Source organism: Gymnogyps californianus, chromosome 2, assembly GCF_018139145.2.
Source record: "Gymnogyps californianus isolate 813 chromosome 2, ASM1813914v2, whole genome shotgun sequence".
In the NCBI taxonomy this organism is placed as follows: Eukaryota; Metazoa; Chordata; class Aves; order Accipitriformes; family Cathartidae; genus Gymnogyps; species Gymnogyps californianus.
Window position 1 is genome coordinate 153,319,054 of NC_059472.1, and position 24,967 is coordinate 153,344,020.

General features: G+C 38.8%; 1 protein-coding gene across 7 annotated transcripts in view; it reads left to right on the plus strand.

The window, feature by feature from the left end:
* The window catches only part of CCNY (cyclin Y), a 126,990-nt gene extending 103,002 nt beyond the window's left edge, over window positions 1-23,988 (plus strand). For all 7 annotated transcript variants that reach the window (XM_050891632.1, XM_050891634.1, XM_050891631.1 and 4 more), the window contains 3 exons: window positions 11,955-12,121; window positions 16,744-16,906; window positions 23,832-23,988. In XM_050891632.1, coding sequence (XP_050747589.1) covers window positions 11,955-12,121; window positions 16,744-16,906; window positions 23,832-23,948 — 447 coding nt within the window. In that variant the 3' untranslated portion in view covers window positions 23,949-23,988. The remainder of the gene's footprint in view (window positions 1-11,954; window positions 12,122-16,743; window positions 16,907-23,831) is intronic.
* The last annotated feature ends 979 nt before the right edge of the window (window positions 23,989-24,967 follow it).

Sequence of the window (24,967 nt, forward strand, 5' to 3'; positions counted from 1 at the left end):
CAGTTTTGATATCATGTCTGGAGAAGAAGAGAGCAAGATTCCCTGCTGGAGCTTCTGTTTTGCCGTAGTCTGGCCGTCCGTCGGACAGCAATCTGATAGCCCTGTCTGCCACTTGTTCCTCCTGGGAGGGTTGCCAGAAGGCAGGAAGTATATCTGTGGAGATCACAGTACATTTTGAACAAGATGCCACAACTATTATCTTTCTTTCACTCACTCTAATTATTTTTGAACAGTCCTAACCACCTCTTTTTACTGCCCAAATTATTAACGTAGTCTAAGGTGTGTAGTTGAACGCACTCGCTATTTGTCTTTTTACATGCCATTAGCCAGGTAGAAGCAGCAGTTACAATTGGTTATATAGCAGTCTGTATGTTCAGCACAGGAGCTGAGTAAATGTGAAACTCCAGACTGTTAGATAAGCTAGTCTCCAGCAAAAAGCCGGCATTGTGTTGCTTCAAGCACTTAATTAAAATACTTCAATTAAAGCCTCCACTATTACAGCAAAACCAATTTATAATTAAACAAAAAAATTAATTTTCACACAGCCTCCAGAGCTGCCAAGAGATTTCCCATACTGATAGGTGAAAAATTAAAATCTCAGGTTGAAACAATTAAATACTAATTCACATTACTTATTTATAACATAATACCATAAGAATAAAATTAGTTTTAAGAATTGTGTTGCTGATTTAAAGCCTTGCAAATAATGTTTTTTGTCCCAGTGAACAGCTGAACTATACTCTGTGACCTGACTTTGTGAGAAAAATAATGCACATGTGCTTCTCCCTCCACCCAGAGTATTCCCACCCTTGCTAACACTGAGAAATGCCTGTCTCATCTTCACCGTCTCCTCAAGTGCAGAGGTGGCAAGTTGTACTTATGTTAATCTACTAATTGGATAGCAAATAAAAATGTGAACAGGAGCGTTATCCATACCAAAAGGAAAACAATACAGTGTTTGCATGTCATGAGAATTAAATATTTATGCTTTGTTATTTTGTTCTGTAAAAACAATCCTATTAACTAGACCTGAAGAGGAGAATGGTCCAAGTTTTCTGCTTTGCCTTGGCATGACTTTCTGAGTTTTTTGCAAATAGGCCAAATCTAAGGCTCTTAATATACTTCCGTGTCCGTAGTAGTTTCAGAGAGGATACATTTTGCATTTGCAGATATGCAAATATGCTAGGTCTATATGCTATAGACGGATCAGATACGGTGATATGTAAATACATAGAGTATGTGAGCTGAATTATTCCTGTGAAGTTCAGAGGAGCATGCTTTTGAAATATGTTACAAAGTTCATACTGTGACTGAGAGGATTTGATATTGGGAAGTTTGAAATCTGAAGTATGTAAGAATAAATTCTCCTTATGAAAAATAGGGATTTAGTTAATCCAGCGAGACGTTCCTGAGTTCTTATTGTACTCTTCAGTCACATTTTCAGCAACTAGGTAGAGAGAGAATATTGTTGAAGTGTGTTGTGAAAATTATAGTATTTGAGGAGAATTTTGTTTTCTGTGTGTTTGGAGGAAAGGAGAAAGTTTTTAATTTATTTCCTTTCACTGGGATATTTTTACTTTTAAATGCTGATAAAAATACCTTTTTTCTTTTTTCATATTTCAATTGAAGTATCAAAAATCTGATACTTGTTTAAAAGAAAACAAAAACACAAAAGAAAGTGATCAGAGTCCGTAGAGACACTTGATCTGCAGGAGAGGTCCTTTTCAGCTGGCCCAGTATAAGTACCGATCCTTATGCAGCTAATGGAAGATGCAGGTTCCTCTGAAGACCTCAGAGTACAATGCAAAGTACTGTTTATTGCCTGGCTTGACGCTGTCGCTCTCCATCCAGTGACCGTAAGGGATCACGAGTGCGGTTGGGTGAGCAAGGCAAAGCTGGGCTCCACCTCCTGTAAGAAACCTATGAGAAGAGTTGTGTGTAACCAATATTGTTGGTGTCCACTTTTGTCCTGGGCTTCAAGCATTCCCTCGGAGGTGGTTGAAGCCCACCATTTTGCCCCATCTGAAGAAGGTCTCCCAGGTGCAGAGAGAAGGTCTCTCCACCTGTGCTGTGGATCCTGAGCCCCTCGGCAGCTGGCCGTATGTCAGGGTCCACTCTGGAGAAGACCGAGAGGAACAGGAGCTTTGGGCACTGGCGGGAGCAGAAGACTCAGATTCTGGTCCCTGACTTTAGGGCTATTCACATCTTTTGACTACAGTCTAACATACAACACATGAATGATTATCGGTTAATACTTACATGTCTCTTAGTCAAGTCTGGCTTTAGGCCTGCTGGGATATACACTTCATAAGAAGAGAACATTCAGGCTGGGGGTTGGGAGGGAATTTTTTTTAAATCCCCAAGAGAAGAGGACATTCAGTCAAAGAATGGGTGTCTGTTTCCTGATGCATCTCTAAGGGCTTCTGTGTGGGCAAGGAATGAATACTGATCCCAGTTTTAGACTGGAAAGTCGATGTTGCCTAATAGTTTGAGTGCATTTTATATGTATTATATATAGATCTTTGTCTTAAAATGAGTAAATTAGGGGGCAAACCTGGAGATGTGTGACTTTTCTCTCAGTTCCATTAGTGCTTCCTATAAATATCTACAATGGTACTTTGCAGTTGTTCACATTTTCAGAGTTTTGTGACTGCGTTTGTTATTTTTTTTCAACATTTGGTCTCAAAAATAAAAATTGGATGAATTTGCAAGGACTGTGATGATGTGATGTCCTTTTCCACCAAATGGATGGCACCAGACCTTTGTGGAACATTTTAAATGCCCAGCTGGGCAATTGCAAAGCACAGTTATTTCTGGAGAGTCGTGGTAGGGAACTGGCTGATTGCTTAGAACAGAGCATATGGCAATTTAGTGATTGGATTAGAGCCATAATTTGGCTGTATGGGACCCACTACCAATTATATATTTTTCGGTACAAATATCTTTTTAGTTTCAAGGCATTGTGACACACTGAAGTTTTCTCATTAAAGAGAGAGGACTGTGTATTTCTTCGTGATGTGTTGGGATGGAAACTGTCTTCGTTAGTTTTTCTGTGCTCCTGCAACTTATAATGTGGGTTACCTAGTGAGTTCATATGGAGTTTAAATGGGAGAGGGAGGGAATGAGGTTTGTGCAAATACATGTTCATTTGTAGATTCTCAGTTATGGTAATTAAAATACCAAAAACATCGTCTCCTTTCTGTTAATGTAAATCAGGTGAGAAATAATTAAAGCCACTAGAGTTTATTGGTAAAATAGAGATACAGTTTGACATAAAGCAATATAAAAGCAGCATGAGAAAAGATAATGCTTTGCTTTTGCTGCTGCCTCAAAAGTCAGAATTATTCTAGTAATGTCAGTGACATTCCTCAGTGATTGCCCGTTTCTTTAGTGTGCTGAGACTCCCGCTCAGCCTCCTTGGAGGCAATGCACAACTTCTGACCTCTCTGTGTTGCACCGCAGGAAACTCTAGTACTACAGACAGATATAATCACAGAATAATTTAGGTTGGAAGGGACCTCTGGAGGTCACATCTGGTCTGGACTCTTCTCAAAGCATGACCAGCTGGATCAGGCTGATCAGGGCCTGACCAATTGAGTTCTCAGTTTCTCCGAGGACAGAAATTTCATAACCTCCATAGAAAACCTGCTCCATTGTTTTAGGGAAGCCTAAAAAAAGAATTACGGTATTTTGGGTACTTAGACTGCAACTCCAGTGGGACAAGAGGTATCAGCGGGGGCTTGGAGGTTAATGTTGAACAGCTTCAAAATGAAGTAACAAAGAGAAACAAAACTTTTATAAGAACCCCATAGTAAGATTTTAATAAAACTTGAAGTGTTCCTTTGGATTATGAAATATTGAAATTAAATGATTTGATACTTTCATATTTGGTATCTATCCTCCTGAAGGGAAAAAAAAAAAAAAAAGGAAATAAACCTCCTCTGGTATTTTAACTTTTCTTTCTACTTGAGAGTATTATATAATATACAAAGTATGCTATAATGTCTTCTGAGATGGAAAAAATGAGATGCTGTTTTGCACTAATTAAAACTGAACTCTTCAGTGCTATCTTTAGTTTTCAGTTTCTTCAAACAGATTTATGTTCTGTTGATTGGGATGTTGTGTAACCAGCTCTCTGCTATCCAGGATCATGGGGAGCAGGACATCCTAGATAACTGGGACAACATTGGATGCTGTGGTTACTATCAGACACTTGGGAAGTCCAGGGTGGGTTCACCCAACTGCAAATAATCACCCTGGGGATTAGTTCTCGCTCAGCAGTGGCCCTGCTGGAGCAGCACTGCTGCAGCTTGGATGCTGTTGCTGATCCTGTTAGTTTGTGCCATGTTACAGTTCTGTGTCTGGATAAAAAAAGCCCCTCAGGACTAGTGATGATAATGGATGGCTAAATGCTTCTCCACCATGCTATTGCAAGTCCAAGTCCTGGGAGTTGAGATCAGAGGCATCCAGACTAGGTCAGCATGCAGTCATTTCAGGTCTGGCAGATTTGTGAGCTCAAGATATGTGCTGAAACAAATCGGTTCTGTACCTCTGCTGGACCTGAAGTGGCTTTGGAAGCCGTTTAACTACATTCCTGTGGTGCTGCATCTAAGCTAATGAACCTCTCCAGAGTTCATTGAACTCGAAGCCAGTTTGGGATTATCTATACCCATGGAGTGGTAATTTTATTTAATTAATAGAATTCAATTCTTTTTAATTCAGATAAGTGAATTCTTGACAAAGGCAAATCACCCAATTAGTTTCACTTATGATTAAATAACAATTTGCTGATATTCCAAGTGTAAAGGTCAGTCATTGCAAAATCTTGGTGGGAGTCTGTGGAAAGAGATGGAAAATAATAATCCAATATTGCTCTTCTGAAATCTTAACTCTGTGCAGTGTATCTTCTGACGTGTGCTCAGGTCATTAAAATGTCACCAATGAGGTGCAAGTGTTGTCCATCAAAGCTTGTTAGACTGACAGTCGTGTAAAACCATGTGGTTCATTGCCAAACACAGTAGACTTATAATGGAGGTATCAGCCTCTGAGGTATTGAGTTTGTAAGTAAAAATGTATTGATGGACCAATGTCCATTGGTATTTTCCAGATCAGAATTGCATTTTCATTTCAGCTAGGAATTGAATTACGTTACAAATGAGTTTTGAAGATTGTAGTGTTGTTGGTATTAACACTTGAGTTCTTTGCAAGCTGGGAAAAATTCAGAATGATATGTTGTTTGACCGCAGCCACTGAGAGTTTCTGCTAATGTCACATCAGTAACTTTAATCTTTTATTTAAATAGTCTTGTTATCATTCTGTAAAAAAGCTATAAACGTACAGTCATAGAACGAAGTGGGTAATGATAGGTGTGATGAAGATGGCTCTTGGAAGCTATTAAAGTGTTTGAGGAGAACTAGGTGTTGAATTAAGGCAGAATAAATCTGTTGTCTTTTTGGAATTCAACTGTTGAATGTTTAGTAGAGAAGTGCTCAAAAGTTTTGCCACAAAAGCTTACTTTCAGAAGAGGCACTGCAAAGGATGAATTAAATTGAAGAAAAGTAACATTGGTATAACAGCTTCAATTTGTTTTAAGCTTTAGTTCCATTCTTAAGCACGGATACAGCTGTTAAAAGTGGGTGGAGGCAAATCATGGCAATCATTTTAACTTATGTCTTCTAGATACTAAAAGCTCATTTTATCTTTTATTAATTCTGGTCCTATAAAGGAACACCTGCCGAAATAATCCAGAGGAGATGAGGTTTTCAGACTTTTGTTTAAGGAAAAAAAAAGTGTTTCTCACATTGTTTATTCTGCATTTTTTGGTCTTTTGACATAAATTTCTTCCAGCATTCTGGGATATGAGTTACAATATTCTTTTCTACAGTGAGCTTTTAAAATTCAGCTTTCTTATATAACTTTACAGCAGCTAGTCCTAAAGAAAATGCAGAAAGTGTTTTGCTTTTGAAAATTAAGCAGGTGAAATTCATTACAGCACACGAATATACTGAACTGCATAGTACACACAGAATCCCAAGTCTGTTTGATACAAACCCCATATTTAAGAAAATGACCCCTGTGTTTAAGACATTATTCAGTGTATAGCCATAATTGCATACAAATGGCATTTCCATTCACATTTACCATTACAGGGTCAACATTTTCAGTGATTTTTGATTTTTTTTTTTTTTTTTTTTTAAATGAGGTGGAGCATGCCTGCCTGCGTGTGGGAAGACTCGCTTGCTTTTGCCAGCAAAGGCAGGTGGTGGTCTCCCACCAGCCACGAGTTTGTTTGGGATGAGTAGCGTAGTCACTAACCACCTACCAGCCGCCTTCTTCAAACGGGCTGAGAGCCACCTGGCCCTTCTCCAAAAGTCTGTACTGATTCAGCACATCTTTGCAGCAGCCAGAAGCATCCCCCTTCAGGAGTGTAGGCTGCTGAGCGCGTGGCAGACTCTACCTCTCCTTTTTACTCTGATGTCCCATCAAAGTCAAAATCGTGGTGCTTGGGCTGTTACCATGGCCTGGGCCTGGTATATTGAAACGCTCTGAGATGAAAACAGTGGTCGAGAGCTCCATTTGTCAGGAATAATGAACTTTCTCACATTTGCATAGGAGAGAGCGCTCACTTGGCTGTGTGTGTACTGCTGTTATGAAGATGCTCTACATCAGTAGGGTGGGGCCTCAAGTATGTACCAGCCTTTCCTCTGCCTAATTTTCACTGTCTGCAGAGTCACCTAGTTCTCTCCAAATTAGAGCTAGAGAGAGCTAGAATAAAGACTCTGTGTGTGACTGAGTGGGCTTGCTTGAAAATTGAAGAACTCCACTAATGTAACAGCACAGGCGTATCTTTGGGAGAAAAATCCTAGATTACAGTGAATTCCCACATTAGCTGAGGGCCTCGATAAGCTTTTACAGATGTTTGCTGCAAGAAGTCATCTTGTTCTTTTTCTGTCTTCTCTTACTTGAACACTTACACTTAAAACCCAAGACTGAGTCAGGGAGGCCACAGCAGGTGTACAACACAAAATGCTCTCTTTTAAGGCATTTTCAAGAAAGGAGCCCGAAGCTACACTAAGCGCCTTTCTCCTGGCGAGGTATTTATCGTCCTCAGTTTTATCGGAAGATGATACAGAGCCTCACTCCAGCAAACCGTATGTCTGGAGTTAAGCCTAAGTTATCACCAAGGACTCAAGAACGATTATTCTTATCCTTCAACATGCTATTGGAAGGTGCTCAAATATGGTAATGAAGGTGGTATAAGAATAGTGTCTTATCAAGCTCCTATTTAATTTTTAAAGCTGATTTCTCAAGTATGTGCTGGTGGGAAGGTAGTAGCAAGTTTATGCTCCCTTTTTACTTAGGTGTAAGTTCATCTGCTCAAAGTGTTAAATTCATCTGTTATGAATTATTCTCCTTTATGTCCTTCCTTGCAATATCATTCTTATCTGTTCTTATCAGTTTACTTTTTCTTCTCTGAATGCCTTTGAATTTGAGCCCACAACAGAATCCTTACTTAGTTTTTTTTTTTCTCTCTTCTTCTTTCTCTCTCTTTCTAAGCTAGAGCTGCACATAAGAAAGGATACTATTTTCTAATTTTTGTATGCTTTGTATATCTATAGATGTGGAGTATTCATTCAAAATCTACTAAAACTGCATGTGGGAAGTTGAAATATAAGAGGTTTGCATTAACAGTACAGTTATAAAAGAAATGAAGTTCATTTCCTAATTTAAGAGTGGCATGATATTATGGCTTCTATACGCTTTCTGCTTATGAAGCTTCCTGGAGTAGCACGGTGTATTGCTTTAAAGAAGTCTTCTGCTTCCCGGGGACAATTGCAGGGAATGCTGTTTGTTCACAATTCAAGGAGCAGTTTTGCTTGCTAAGTTCAACAAGCTTGTTTGTGTAATACAGTGTGCAAGGGGCTTGTTTACACAGGCTGCCTGGAAAGCAAAAGGCAGCCTTTTAAATAGAACCATCAGGCAGTGCAGACTCTGGTGAGATCCACGTGCCTCCTTTTTACTGAGCTTTGTGTTTCTGTGGGTTTATAGGTATTACTGGACCACTTAGAGGAGAGGTGAGTTTTTTGAGTCTCCACCGCTGTTCCCACCTCACCCACTTAGGCACTTTTCTTTCAGTTTCTGTCTTGAACCCTTGCCTTGGAGTGACCGCTTGCTTATTTTTAGGGACTTAATTTTAGTTTCTCAAAGCGTTTAAACTGTGCTGTTTATTTTGGACTCATACACTGCTTGGAAAGCCTTCATAGGCAAAACTCCCAATACCAAGTTTTATACATCAAAATCTTTTCAGAGTGATGCTCTAACTAAAAAGTCAAAACTCTGTTTTTAATAATGGGCTTGACACATAATTTGGAATTTGTGATTTTGTACTTAAATAGTGCTTTGCCTTCCTTATGAAGGAAAATAAATTTTTGAACAATTAGTGATATTTTGTTTTACGGTATTATAAGATAATGTTACTGTTTCCTTCAGTGTTAGAATGGCAGGCAGGGGCAAATCATAGCTAAAGAAGAAATGGTGTATTCAGGAGTCTGGCATCTGGCCTCTTGAAAAATTCAGCTTCAGTTTTATGATATCTTCCTACCTATATGTTTCTTATTTTTTAAGAAAAAACCTGAAAAATCAACAGTTTTATCTGTGAGGTCTCATGCTGTAAATATTCAGACTTTATAGCTGAGTATAACTTTGTTTTCACAGAGATTTTTGAATGTTTATTATGCCTAATGACATAGATTGAGTTCAACAAAGTGTGTAAAACAAGATTAAGGTTAATTCCTCATTAACACAAGAAAAATAGCGAACCCTTTGGGGAGTGAGAAAGCCAAAGGTCTTTTACTGACACTTTTTTTTTTATTTGACCAGTCTGTAATATCCAACATACTGTAACTATTCAGACTTTTGGAGTATTCTATAATTTCAAAAATTTATTTAAACTATTTTGGCGTTGGTAGTATCAATGAGATGATGCTTTTCCAAATAAGATTTCTATGCATCTACCATTTGTATGTACACTCCTTTTATAAGTTAGTTGTTGTTACTTGTTTAAAGTCAGTCCAGTATTTATTTGAAGGTACAGATATCCCCAAAACTTGGGATAAATATTTTCTAAATGTATTGTGGGTTTTAGTAATCAGTCATAATCCTTCTAAAAAAATGTTTTAAATTGTTAAGTAAAAAACTTCAACGTTATTTTAAAACATATATATCTTAAAGGAATGTTTTCCGTTTTCTTAGTGGCCATGTATTTCTTCTGTTAGAGCAGAAGGAAATTTCTTTCAGCATCTGTAGAAGAATATCTTTAGGTATTTAAAATTTAAAACAAAATGCTGGTCCTTCAGAATCCCAAGCAGTGTTCTGTTTTTATAAAATATGCAGCCTTTCCGGTAGGTATAATATTTTGCATGTATATTCTACTATCATCAGAGTATCTCATAAAATCTCCTGCTAGTTTCTGTCAGTCAGTGTAGACTCTTGTAAGAGTACTAGCACCTAAATAACCGCCTAATTGCCTTTTATCACAATGCAATGAAGAGAGTATTATAAGATCTATTACAAGATACAAAGAATAGGTTATTCTTCAGTAAATGCAAACCTGTATTTTTATAGAGTAGCGTATCAGGACCAATTGTTGGTTGTAGTAAATGTGTCTGTTTTGTCATGTTGAAGCACTTCCAGTTTCAAGTTCTGCTCCTTCATGGTAGCAAGTGGTTCCATGGGTGAGAAACGGAACTGCAGAACAAGTTCACTTCCTTGATGCTAGTGAAGGCAGTAAAAAATTTTGTTTCTGAATCAGAGCAGAATTTACTAACTTAATAAATGACTGCATCTGATTTTTCTTAAATCGTTGCCAGAAGAGTGCAGTGAAACCTGTTTGAAACAGCCTCATGGTGGACTGAGAAATCTGTTGCTTGGGAGAGGTGGTCTGTTGAGGAGAGAAAATTGTATACTTTTTATGCATGAATTCATTGTAATATGATTGTATTAGTGACCGTTACAGACACTGTACCTTGAGTTTTATTTTCCTTCAGTAAGAGTAGGAAGCAAAGAACTTCTACTTTGTGGTGGCCACTTTGAACAAATGTTGTCTAATATTGTGTGTTTTGTATTTTTTCCCATTATTTTCTTACTTAGTATGCCATTTATACTGCAAAGTGTGTGAGACAGTTCATTTTGTGGGCTGAATTTCTGTGTACATGTATTCAGATATTTAGTATTTTTTTCATAAAATACATTTTTTTCTGTAAAACTTTAAATTATACAACAGCTGTCTACTGTTTTCGATGATCTTGTTGCCAAGCTCTAATTATTTGTACATACCATAATTGTGAAAATTAGTGAACAAAACTATATGAAGGATGTAATCAGCCTTGATGTTATTGGTGACTCATAAAAATACACAGGCTTCAAAATATATGAATTATTATTTTTTAAGTATGTAATACTTCCTACTAATGCTAGGCCTTTCCAGAAGCACTAATCACTGAAGGTCCTCTGTGTGCTTGTATGAGTGCGCATCCTTATAGAAAATCACAAGTGAGCTGTTCTGGGTTTTAAAGTTTTCCCCCTATGTCCCCCCTTTCCCCTTCCCCTCAAATCCTTACCAGCATGTATCCTACATTGAATTTTGGATATGTTAGCTATTCTTTGGGTATTATTTGATTAGGTGCTAATAAACATAAACTTAGTCAAACTGCAGGAGATTTATTATGTGTCTTCTCAGCTAGTATATAAACTGTTTAAATGTTGTGAATTGCTGAAGTATTCAGTTTTGTTCACCTCACATGTAAATATTTGTAATTGTTGTAATTTCCCTGCCCCTAACGGGATGGAGTAGGGGGGCACACAGATCACCCACAACCAGTATTTCTTAGAACGCGTTTTGTTTATCGATCTGTCATTATTAATGTAGCTGAGCTGCTGTTATCGATAGCAGGTAACTATGCACACAGAATATTGACTTGTTCGCTCCTGTGGATCCCTCACGTATTCACCTATAGTTTCCTGGCTGGAGCATCAGTTGGGGGGGACAACCTAGCTCTGTGTTTGGAAACAGAGGGTCATACTGCACCCCTCACTCCCCCTCCGCCCAGCAGCTTTTTGGTAGGTGTTCAGGAAGTCCCTTCAGGGTCCCTTGTTTCATCAGATGTGCGTATATAATCCTGTAGTCTTTGACAATAGTACCCACTGCCCTCTTGAATGAGGTCTGGGTTATATGAGCTCTGGTTGATGCTAGCCTGTGCTGGTGGCCTTGGGCAGATTGGGCCAGACTATGGTGTCCTGAGTTTGTCAGTTCTTGTAGGTCCAACAGGATTACTGTTACTCATCTCCAGGGCTTATCGATCCAGAGGAAACTGTAATGCATTACCTTCTTAGCACATACTTTTCCTCTCTGTTCAGCTTGCTGTTTCTGTGGTAACTGTCCCTCCGTCCATCCTGTAGGTACCTATAGAACCTCTTCGCGCAGGCTTGCCAGACGTGCCCGGCGTGACATGATGCCATATCTGATAACTGATTGCCTGTAAATTAGAACCATAGTTGTTTGTATGACAGCTGGTAACTATTATTGGTAGCATACCCTTGCCTTCCTCATTAGTAATTAGCATTTTGTTTATTTACATTATTAATAATTTATTTAAGCTATCATTTGAATTCATTCCAACATGTGACTATATTACCAAGTTACAGATAGAAAAATAACAGTTTTGTTTCTGGTAGCATGATCAGAAGGCAAAGGCCAACTAAAATATGAATTGATCACATCCAGTCTTGAGCCTGGCATAAATGTATGTATTTAAACCTACAGCTTTTATAAAAGAATCTTCTTGAGAGCAGATTACTGTTTTAAAATTGCTGGAATGGGTTTATGAGAATAGTTCTTTTTCATTTCTACTTAATAGCAAAATAGATTAAGTCTTGATTTTAATGTGTTTCCACAGGTATATCTTGAAAGACTTTTAACTTATGCAGAGATAGATATTTGTCCGGCAAACTGGAAGCGAATTGTACTGGGTGCAATTCTACTGGCATCCAAAGTTTGGGACGACCAGGCAGTGTGGAACGTGGATTACTGCCAGATCCTGAAAGATATCACGGTCGAAGACATGTGAGTGCAGTATGTTTATCTTTGTCAATGAATGCCAAGATCTGTGTGTATGAGGGGGACGGGAAGTTCTCTCATAAATTATATAAACTTTGTATATCTGCGTTGTATCTAAACATGGTGGATCCTGGTAGATGGCATGAGGTCTACTTGACAGTTGCTTACATAGAAGACGTGAATTATTTTTGTTTTCTGGTTGAAGTGTATTTTGCCACTGGATGTTCATGCATGGTGATGAAAACAGACCTGCAGAATATTTAAATGTGTGACTTGCAAAAAACCCCACACTCAGTGAGCCTGCATGTATTCACTTCAGCAACATTTACCATCGTGCTAGTTCTCCATACAGACAGTAGACCAACATGTAAGGCAGGAAAAAAATTGTTGTGATCCTAATGACCCTTAGATGATCACCCACTTATTTATTGCCATTATTCAAAATCAGTGCTTTTGGGTTTTGGGGTTTTTTTCCCCCTGTATCCTGCTGAGTTCATTTCCAAGATGTTAAAAATCTAGTATTTTAACTTGCAAAGAGAAATTTCCATTTTTCCACTTTTTTATCTGATGGCATTCTTAAGAAATGCATATTGTAACAGCATAGAGATTTGTCATATCTGGCTGGATACTCCCGAGTCATATTAAGAGTATATTCCAACAGTAATAAAAAGAACTGTAATAAGCATAAACACAACTAAGATCTTAATGTTTACAAATACTAAAATGAACGCTCGTTTCACTAAATAGTCTAGTGGTTTTTTTGTTTGGTTGGTTAGCAGGTATTGCATATATTGGCTGAAGTGCCTGGGGTTTGTATCATCTATACATTCAGGGCTAAGTCACATACCATGCATACTTTCCGAGGTGCCCTTACCTGAGCTGGCGTGCGTGCGAGAGCGGTACTGGAAGGGCTGCAGTTGGAATTGACGCTGGGATGGTGCCGGGGGGGCCGAATGCCTCGACAGGCCACTGCGGCTCGTGCATTCGGAGAGTGACGTTTTCAGTCTACTGGTGCACCCCTTTTTTTATAAGAACTAATAACAATAAAATTATTAAAAAGATGTTTTAGTACAATATTTGTGTGTTTCAGAGCTCTTTTAAGCAGAGCTAAGTATCTGTAATGAGAAGTATATAGAGTTGTCTCTGCTTTAACTCACTTAAGTCAGGCTCACAGCCACTGAAGAGAGTTTGTTGTGGATAACCACTCTGAGAGGAGGGAAGAGGGAAGGAGGGAAGTAGATGAGAAGAAATGTTTATACAGACAGAATGTTTTTTGAATCTCAGTGTGCAATCTCAAAGCAGTGAAAGGCCAAGCGTTTTTACTAAAGCAGCCCTTATTTAGTTTCTTAATAGTTCGCTGTTTGTCAGATTTATAGCGGGTCTAAAAATGATCTGTAAGGGAAAGGTTGAATGTTAGGAGTCAGCTGATTGCTTTAAATTAAGCATGCTCATACACTGCTAGATAAGGCTTATAAATTGTGAGTAGCTGTCATTGCTTAAATATTAGAAAAGTTATCTCTAAATCTTGTTTTAATGAGCAATTTGTAATAAAGTGGTTTTTTTCCTGAGTCAAAGTGAAAAACACAAAGCTTGCATTGCTGTGGTATGCTGTAGGTACTTTCATTAGTTTTGGGGAAAATCCTCATTTCAAAATAGAGGTGGGAAATACCACACAATGCCATTTCAGTATCTGTTTTTAAATATGTAAGCTACTTTAAAGATGGTTGACGATACTTCTTTTCCAACATAACCCAGACAGAATGAGATTTCCAAAATAAAAGGGGGGTTAGAGGGGACAAGAAGCTAAAATCAGGCCCTTCACATTTCTGTGTGCAATATTATTCCGTGCAGAACAATTTGATAATGCTTCCTTGACTGTTTTGAGTGTTTCCTGAATGATTGTGCTAAGCTACTTTTCCCTTGATCCTTTTCTTATGCTTTTGGGTATTCAGTGGCAGTAAGGGCCTCTCTCCATTCACTCCTCCTCCAAGGCAAATATAGGAGCTTTTAAAGTATTTCTGAAGCTGGGACATGAGCTGAAGTAGAGTGCTGAACAGCTTGAAGCAGACTGACAGGTTTGACTGTGCCGTATGACAGTATTAATCAGGAATGGTTATAAATATGAGTTTTGAAATTGCTGATTCTCAGGACTTTTTTTGAAGGCAGGTGATGAGGCATACTGTGATGGTGTGAAAGGAGACAAAAAAAGAGGTTATTGTTTTTGACAAACACATGTGATGGTGCTGCTGTTAGAAGTTGCACTTGAGCTATATAACACCATTACTCACTTGGCAGACCTGTGCTCCCGTGCTAACATCGGCCCTCTTTCTGCACTGCACATTTCCTAAGCCAAACTGTGACGAGTCCTTGTCCTCAAAGTTTTTAGCTTCCTTAACCTTTTCTTAAAGATTTTAGGGTTCTCACAAACTGCAAAACCAGAAGTCTTTGGGGAGCCTGTGCTCTCTGTATGGTACTTAGTGATCTGGCTCATGGGCTTTGTGTTTGGAGCTCCTTGTGGAACCTCCAGCAAAGATTTTGGTGCTTGTTGACTTGATGTTTATATTCCTGCTGCCAGTTTTTCCAAATTTTTTTTTTCCTCCTATCCCTAGTGTGGTGGGGGTTTTTTTCTTTCTTATTTTTCAGGTAGTTGGGACAGTACAGTATTATGATTTTGAAGTGTCTAGCTCTATGCAAGATGGGGCCTTTCATTGTTTGTTATTAATAAGGCAGAAAAACTCTAGGTCAAAATCTTCAACTGCTGTGAATCATTCAGCATAAGTGTATCTTGCAAAACACCATGCAGACCTTTCAGTGTTTTGTAAGTCACCAGCAGTATATTGAACTGTGCCTAAAAGCCAACAGAGGACTTGGGAGGACTGAAGTGCAATATGTATCTGTAGTCATGTATGTAGCATTACCTTGAATTTCTGTGTGCATTTGAGGAGTGGCCACAGGAAAGCATATGCTAAAGCAGTCTAATATAGATGTATGGGGGAAGAAGGGTATGGTGGTTAGTTAAATTACATTAGTTCACATAAGAAATACCGGTACTTTTTTGTTCTTTCTCAGCTGTGGTTAGTCTGCTGATCTAACCTTCAAATCTAGGAGCTAGGGGATAGTGAGAATCTGAGGTTATGTTTTTTTCTTAGAGATTTGGGGATGCTCTTCAAAAGAGGTACAGCCAGTGTCCTTCTCCATTAAAATAGGCTTTATATTATCCATTAACATAGACCTTTAGGCTTAGCTTGCAGAAAGTAAAATCTTGGCAGTATAAAAGGACATTTGAAGATAATCTTCTCTATTTATTGATAATGTCTTAAAATGTAGTTTTTTTAATTTGGATTTTTTAAAAACTAGAGTCTTCAACAGTGTGAATTCATGCCAAAGAGTCCATATCCAGCTTTTAGATAGTCTTTTAATGTTAATTAATATTTATCATTATGTAAACATAGAATTTTGGCAGAGAGAGAGTGAAGGTAAGGAAGGACAATGATTATGATGTAAGAGCGATGTAAGCGTAAAGAGTGAGAAGAAGAAAAATCATTGTGTTGAAAAACTACTGTACCAGTACTTTTTTTCCTCAGATCCTTCCTCTTCTATTGCCAACTGCCTGCACATTCCTTGCACACTTACACTGCAGTCAAAATGTAATTTAAATGCAATATCATCGTCAGTCAATACCTGCTGGTAACACAGCTGGGCAGTCCCTATACTCTTCAACAAACATGTACAGCTTTTACCACCCATTTATATTTTTATTTCTCATATCTTGAAATCACTGTTTTGAATATATCATATGTCCCTGCATAAGTATTATGTAGGATGTCTAGCTACCATGCAATTTATGAAAATTTCCAGTCCTTAATTTTGTTGATTTGCTTATTTCTTAACATACTTTTTAATGTACTGGTGTAGGTAATAATGTGTTGCTATACCAAAGTTTTCACAGGGTGGGAGCTCAAATAGGACCTCTGTTCCTACCAGGTATTTTGACAAACACATTTGTTTTAGGTACTGAAAAACAAATGATCACCACTGTGAATTTTGGTTGCACATCCTAGGGAAAAATTGCTTCCTTCTGTTCCTAAAGATAAGACAGTATGCTGAAAAATTCAGGTTTCCCATGACTAGTTCTAAATGATTGATTATGAAAGGCTGAAGAGAGTAAATAAGTTCTCCAGTAATTTCGGTGTTAGAGTAATTTGTAGCATTTATGAGAGATGTCTGACAAATTTAGGGCATGTCTGCATTTTGTGTTTGCATAGCTGTGTGTGCAGATCCACCTAGTGGAGGTACAGCAGAAACTACAAGAATTTTTTTTTCCTGCCAGCTTTTCTTTCCCAGATTGTATTAGCTAAACCGATAAAGGTGCCCTTCCACTAGCAAAAGTTTGTGTCTGGATTTGATTGGTATTGCAGTAGCAGCTGCAAGGTGCAGCATCTTTCATATTCCTCATTGGCGTATGTATGCCGATAGAACTTGGTAGACTAAGTCAAACCTTAGGCTAGGATAATTGCGTCTGGCAAGAATAAGAAATGAACTTGGTTTATACCATTTGCAATTTAAAGTGAATTACATTCAGAATGCACAGTCTGAAATATGTTTTCACATTTATCTTCTTTCTACAGGAATGAGCTGGAACGCCAGTTTCTTGAGCTGTTGCAGTTCAACATTAATGTTCCCTCCAGTGTTTATGCCAAGTATTATTTTGATTTGCGTTCCCTGGCAGAAGCGAATAACCTGAGTTTTCCTTTGGAGCCCCTCAGCAGGGACAGGGCGTATAAACTTGAGGTAAGACACTTTCTTTTTAGATTGCTCAGAGTTGAATATATAGGGGGATTTGGAATTTTTGCATTGTTTCTCCCTTCTCCATTTCTTCCCAAATATTCCCATGAGATATTAGAATATCATGTGCCCTGATTCTTCATAACTGTTTTGTTTGTGCTTTGGGTATTCATGGACGTGGGCACAGCTTTTTTGTATGATTTGCTTCATACCTTGTCTTGCTTTCCATTTCTTTTTCAGTTCCAGTTGTCTGAAATGGCCTTGTGAAAGTACCCACAAGTTTTACAATGACTCTCTTCACAGTCTGGTTTTGTGTGTTCATTTGGTTTCTTAAAACTGATTATCCACCTTAAAGGACAGAATATTAACAAGTATTGCTGAAAATAACTATTCCATGTGCTTGTTATCTGCTACTGCTCCACTTCACGTGGATCGAAGTCTGTTATCTCCCGTGGTGTTTTTCTCAGTAATGGGAAGACAGAAATAAGCACACGTCTTTAGTGAATAAATCATGAATGCTTATGAGACCTGAATATGAGGTCTCATCATGACCTTATGAGACCATGTGCAGAAAGCACTATGTCAGATGGTCTGGACCTGTGAAATGCAGGGCACTATGAATTCCCACAGACACAGGAGGAGTTTAAAATCATCAGCCAATTGTGGGCACTTTGCAAGACTGGAATCTATTTTTCCTGAGCTTTCTGACATGAAGTTTTTCAAATAAGGGCATTATTGCATGAGGGTGTACACATTTTGTTACTAATTTTGAAATTTGTTGTTAGATGCTAACTGCTTTTAATATTGCATGTCTTTAATTATATAATAGCTTTGCACTGTAAGTTGTTTGCCTGTGGGTTAGAGTGAGCTTTGCATGTTCTGAAACTCCTAGTGCTCCTGTGAACAGGCAGGCAGTACTATACATGTTTTTGTGGGGGGAAATGGTGCGTGGGAAGGTTAATTGACTTGTTTGTGACTGTAATGGGAACAGAAAGTGGTGGAGAAAGAATCAAAGCAAATTTCAATAAAGTTGTATTTCTCATTCTTTCTAAATATTCTTTCTAAATTTCGCAGATAGCTCCAATAAGAATGTAACTTAGTTCTGTGTATGGAGTGTGATGTAGAATTGCATCAGATTTTGTTTCTATTGAAGAGAATTTAAAAAAATGAAAATTCACTGGGATTGTAATCTTAAATGAAAAGAGGTAGTTTACTAAGTTTAATAACTTAGATGGTGGGTCTTGATAATAAGTGTCATTACACATATTAAAATTGAGTTAACTACTTTTTGAAGATAATTTAGTACACAGTGTTTCCCAAAACTGTCAGTCTATCGCACACAGTGTATAACAGGAGGTTACTAATGAAGGTGATGATGATAGCTCCTAAAACCTTAGAAGAAAATAGGAAATGACTGTAAATACCCAGAGAACACTGGTGGTTCTCATGTACTAAGTAAAGAGAAGGCATATTTTAAAAGAAATAATGGAATATTTTTTTCAATAAATCCATATTATTAAACATTTTCCCATGTTGGGGATGCGTTGTGCTGCTAGCAGAAGTTGGCTGTAAAGTAACCCTGCTAGCCAAAGAGGATGTCTTCAGGGAAGAGGAAGAGTATCTGCTGTGAAACCAATTTGGTCTACCAGCTCCTTGCCTCTGTTCTGTGGCCAGAAGGAAGGGAACATGATGGGAACTGCCTTGTTCCCTGGCAATACTTGGTTGTCATTAGTGCGCCCTTGAAACTAGTTGACAGCATAATTTATAGCCTAGTTCCTTGAGCACAGTTAAGCATTTAGCTTGCCAAGAGTTATCAAATGCATTTGCAGCACTTCTAAGTCTCTCATGTGCTGTTGAGCCCAGAGTTCTCTGTTTTTAAAACAGTTGCCTGGATTGTCAGGTGGAGTAGATGTAGTATTGTCATGGTTTAGGCCCAGCCGGCAACAAAGCACCACGCGGCCGCTCGCTCACTCCTCTCCCCCGGCGGGATGGGGAGCAGAAAATACAACAAAAGGGTCATGAGTCGAGACAAGGACAGGGAGGGATCACTCACCAATTATGGTCACAGGCAAAACAGACTTGACTTGGGGAAAGAGAAATCAATTTAATTTATTACCAATCAAATCAGAGTAGGATAATGAGAAATAGAACCATATCTTAAAAACACACCTTCCCCCCACCCCTCCCTTCTTCCCAGGCTCAGCTTTGCTCCTGATTCTTCTACTCTCTCCCCCCCAGCGGCGCAGGGGGACAGGAATGGGGGTTGCGGTCAGTTCACCACACGTTGTTTCTGCCTCTCCTTCCTCCTCGGGGGGAGGACTCCTCACACTCTTCCCCTGCTCCAGCGTGGGGTCCCTCCCACAGGGGTCAGCCCTCCACGAGCTTCTCCAACGTGAGTCCTTTCCACGCACTGCAGTGCTCCATGAACTGCTCCAGCGTGGCTTTCCCACGGAGTCACGGCCTTCTCCAGGCCCAGCCACCTGCTCCGGCGTGGGGTCCTCCAGGGGCCGCAGGGGAATCTCTGCTCCACCATTAACCACCATGGGCTGCAGGGGGACAGCCTGCCGTCTCACCACGGGCTGCAGGGGAATCTCTGCTCCAGCGCACCTCCTCCCTCTCCTTCTTCACTGACCTCAGTGTCTGCATGGCTGTTCCTCTCACATCCCACTCCTCTCTTCGCTGTAGCTCCTCTTCCCTTTTAGCAGTCTTTTTCCCCTTCTTAAATGTGCTGTCACAGAGGCGCTACCACCGTCACTGATGGGCTTGGCCTTGGCCAGCAGCGGGTCCGATTTGGAGCCAGAGAAGCTTCTAGCAGCTTCTCACAGGAGCCACCCCTGTAGCCCCTCCCCCGCTACCACCCCCCGCCACACAAACCCAACACACGTACCACACAGCCTGTGGTGTTTGTGATACTGAGAGAAAAGCTGCAGTCTGCGATGAAAGACAACAGACTCGTAGCGAATGTGCGTATGTAGTGGAAGGATTTGCCTTGTCTGGTAAACTGAAAGGACCTGGCTCAGTCCTAAGATTTAAAACAACTTATTTACTGACATTTGAGATCAGGAAAGGTCTTGCATAGACAAATGGTGATATTATGACACATTTTTGCTACTTTTGCGTTTTCAAGCTATTTTATGTATCTAAAGCAGGAGTATTAGATCTGCGTGGCAGAATCTGCATTGCTATTTCTGCAGATATCATGAGGTTGACATACCTGTGATGAAAAAAAAAAAAACCAAGACAACAAAGGACAAGGCTAGTAAATACTGTTCCTCATCAAATGGAAACGCTGATCCATCAGCTTAGAGGTGTTATAAGAGCTTATTATAGTACTTGTTAAAAATGACATCGCTTTCTGGAGCATCTGCAGTGAATGTTTGTCCTTATTTAATGTTCCCACAATTGACACTTAAGAAGCAGCTTTGTCTTTTAAATGACTAAATGAAAGTAATTTTTTCTTACTTTTCATCAGCCTGTGGCCTAAATGTGTCCTTAATTTTTTATACCAGTCCACCTAGTAGCCAGAAACCATTTTCTTGACCCCTCTTTTTTTTCCCCCCGTTCTATGAAATCATGCAAGTTAAAAATGGCAAATAACCTTTCATTAGATCATCCAGTCTGTCCACCTGCCAATGCTGCTTGTTCCAACCAGCATATGTTGTAGTGTGTTTTCTCCTTCCTTTTGATTATGTCAAATGTCAAGGCTTCCTTTGCTTCTCCTGAGAGCTATTTTCTAATATGGGAGATTTTTCTGCCAAGAAGGTTGTTGGATATCCAACCTTAATGCAGTATTCTGTAATTTCCTACTCTTGCACCTGGTTATTCTCCCGTGTACTGAGCTAAATGAGAGTCAGATTCTGCTCTTTGGGGTAAGTCCACAAAACATGCCTACCCTATTTCTGCTTGTGATCTTAGCCCTGTGCTCGTTTCAAGGCTAGATTTTGTAAGGGCATTCGTTAGTGCATTCCCAGTTTAATTGACTGTATGTTGTCTGAGCTTTTTATTGTTAGGATGGTGCTTGAGCACATAGTTCAAACCCTTTGAACTATGTGCTGTATTTTCTTAACCCTAAAGAGGTACAGTCCCATAGATCAAACAGACAAAAAAGAGGAGAAAAATATCTGTTACAAGTAGAGAAGTGTCTTTATATCCCTCCAGCTTTCCACTGTCGCAGTGAGTGATTGCAATGCTGCGTGTTTTGTATGTTCAGAACCCTCTTAGCCAAGAAGCAAAGGGAGAGCAAAACTCCCCTGCTCTTTTGTCAGGAGTAACCTGATTACTGCTCTTTTCATTCTCCATAAATTAAGGAGAACCCCCCATCATCACAACTTCTAGTTCTAGTGATTTTTATTTTTTTTTTTTTAACAGTTTCCTTATATATAGCCCTTCCAGACTTAGTGCTGTCCGTCCCTGCTAAATTCTGTCTGGTTTGTCCATTTTTTGGGGGTGTTGCAGCACTTGCAGTTGTATGCCTTTGTGCATTCCCAGCAGCGAAGCCACAGCCACCCCTGCTGCTTTCCTGCCCTGCCGCTTTCCTGCCCTGCACAAACATGTGCATGCAGCCAAAATTTATACTACTACTACTACTACTACTACTGCCTTTCTCCCCCCTCCTTTCTCCTTACCCACCCCTTTCACCAGTGACAAAGTCTCATCTAGAGTCATATAACTGAGCAGAGGAACTGACTTCTAGTTCTGTATGCATATATATAATGGAAGAATATATATGTATGCATTTTTCTAGCTGATGACAGATACAACAATCAAGTCCAACAAAATTGCACATGATTGAATAGTGTTGCTGTTTTTAAGAATTGATTTCATATGAGAAATGGTCCCTTGCAACTGTCAAAAATTGGTTTGTTTTTCTAGCAATAAAAGCGACAGAAATATCAGATGACAGAAAGGTGTTTATAAGCTATTTGTATTTATTTTAACTGAAGGACAATAATAAATATTTACAATTTTCTGCTTTTGTCTTGTTTCCCCATATGTTACGCTGAAGTTGACTAACTAACTTGCCAAATAGGCTCCAAATGTCAATTTTGTAAATTATTTGCAAATGAAGAGGCATCTTTAGATACAGGATTGCTTTAAACAGCAGTGAATCTGTTTCTTATCCATATGATTAATCACCAGAGACTAGAGACGCCAAATATTAAGTGCCACTTCCAACCAAAATTTCATTTTGTCTGAACAAATGCCAGAACAGAAGTTTTCCTGTGAAACAGGCAATTTTGAAGTGATTACCTTCTCTGGCTGTTTGATGCCTAAGGTAATAGCCTGATTTGGCAGCTGAAAGAAGCTGAGCTCCACCTCAGTACACCTGTTTGCCAAGCTATGCCTTGGCACATTATTTCATGATTAAATGCTTTTCATCTATTGGATTTTAAATCCAATTGAATTGCATAAACTTTCTTAGTCCATTGAGTTCCTGGTTAAATAAAATAAAATGTTATTAAGCAGTTTTAAGTGAGTTAAGTTATGGTCTACAGAGCAACGGGAATATTTGCGTTATTTTATTCTGTTTTCATATGCACCAAGAAAGAAAACTGTCTTCAAGAATGGTCTTAACAAAAGGAAATTCAGTTTCCAAGTAAAAAGTAGCAACTGGTTTCTTGGTGGTGGTGGTAGGTTTTGTGTTGTTTTGTTTTTGTTTTTTTTAGTTTAACCGTGTTTTGTGGCTGTCTTGACCAAAGCGTTAGGTGAACTTGCTCTCAGATGTATGAGTTGTATGCTTCTGTCATACCTGCCTCTGGTCTTTGCAGGACTACTAAAATTAAAGGACTCTTCACTGCTACAACTTGCTGTGCTGTAGAAGTAAAGATCAAGAAAGAAAATGATCAGTGGAGTCAGGCTGTTTATTTGTATTGCCTTGTTTTATAATCAAACACTTGTACTAGTTTTGTTTGTACAGTAGTCTTTATTAAATATCCTATCTTAAGACACCACTTAAAAGCATTCCTGAGTAAATAAAAATACTGATTTAGTTCATCTTATTCTTTAATTTGACCTTGAGTCCTCCTTACAGTGAGCTTTCTCTGCAGTTCTGTGTGTTTGATCGCCAGAGTTAACATCCCTACTGATGCCAACCATAGCCTGTCCCAAGCATATGAACTCTAATAGACATGCTATTTTAGGGCACAGTATATTTGTGCATATGAGGTCCATAATAAATATTTGTTTTAAACTTGGCTAAAAACAGTAGAAGAAACATAAAATGTTAGCTCCAGTGTAGTATAATAGGAGTCAACATTTGAATAACGTTTGTCTCTCTCTAAAAGGTTTTTAACATTTCTATGTATTTTTAATGCAAATTAAATTATTCTGAATATGAGTTATGTTTCCCACTGGCACCATATAAGATACCCTGATCACATAGAAATCACCATCTCCTTCCGAAAGGCAAGTAAACATCAGCTCTGTAAGCAAAGCAGGGCGAGTATTCTGCCAGACCATTTACCAGTAGAGAAAAATATAATTACTACAAGACTTTTTAGGAAATAAAAAAAGTAAGAGCCATCCTCTTTATAAATTCTTCAAATATACTTACAATTTCTATAATTGTTTTAAGTTTTCCACAATTTTTCACCGATGAAGTGCTATATATGAGTTACCATATAGCAGTGGGTAAGCATTGTCAGCTACCTCAATGAGATTTGTGATGGTTAACCTGTAAAGAAAAGGCTTGGAATGTGCTCACTGAGTCCGTCAAAAGCAGCTGTGGTAGGCAATGCAATGTCAGTGTGTTTCTTTCTTTTAAGATGAATGAAATGAGAAAGAGGATTTGGGGAGAAGCTCTTCACGTGTTTTGCTTAATTAAGTGACTTTTTGTAATTCTACCTATATGTAGAAATCTGCGTTTAGTTTTATTTTACCTGTACAGCTGTGGTCAGTGCAACTGAGGTTTTTTCATTCTTTTGTCTTACAGGCCGTTTCCTGCTTGTGTGAAGATAAATATAAGGACTTCAGGAAAGCTGCAAAGAAGCGGTCAGTCAGTGCTGACAATCTGACTGTGGTTAGATGGTCCCCTGCTATTATCTCCTAACAGAGGAGACTGGAATATTCCTACGGACGTACTGTTTCATCCATCCATTTTTTTTCGGGGTGGGCTGGGGGTGGGGGGATAAAGAAAAAAGACTTTTGATTTTTTTATTTTTAAATCTGTCAAGCTGCCTTTACAGTGCCTCCCCATTGTGTAGCACACGAGTAAAATACCTAGTGGAAGGAGAAATGGAGAAATCGGTGTTCGGGAGAGAAGATGGGCAACAATTTTTTTCTCACTTTCGCTAACAGCTTTACCCTTTCTATGAGGAAACAGCAAATCAGGTGCTTGGAAGAAGAAACAAAAAAAGGAAGTAGAGGCAGAAAAATATTTAAGAACTGTGCCATTTTCTAATATGCTGTACTCATGAAGAGAAATGGCAGCATGAAAACAAACCATGTAGTCACATGACTGTGCACTAGAGGAATGAAGTTGGGAGAGTTCCATCTTAAAGGTTTCTCTTAATACCTTTTTTATTTTTTGCTGTTTTTTGCATTCCTCATTGCTGCTTCCCAGGATAAATTCTTCCCCTTGCACAGCAGCAAATACGAAGTCTGTATTTACAGTAGCACAAGCCCCTGAATAAATAGCATTGGGTTTTTTCACTGCACTTTTCTCTGTAAGCTGTCTTATTAGCATTATTCTTCATAATTATTACGCATATGTTATATTTCTTGTATGCCTTTTATTGTATTTCAAAAGAGAGAACTTGACCATAGTGCTGAACCAAAAGTGTGTACAGGGATCAGAAGATCTTCGTAATTTCATGATGTGTTTTATTTATAGTATACTTGGGTGTGTGTGCCTTCCTGAGTTCTTGGAATCATTTATTTTTCCTTAATATAAAGATACAGTTATTAAAGTATTCAGATGATGATGATAAGACTTGGGCCAAATCTCTGAAATTTGCAACAGATCTTGTGATCCTTTTTGCAGATTTTCATAGCATTAGAAGTTTAGCAGAATTCATTTGAGGGAGACTTTTTTTTTGTATGGCCTGACTAGTTCATTCCTTCACCTCC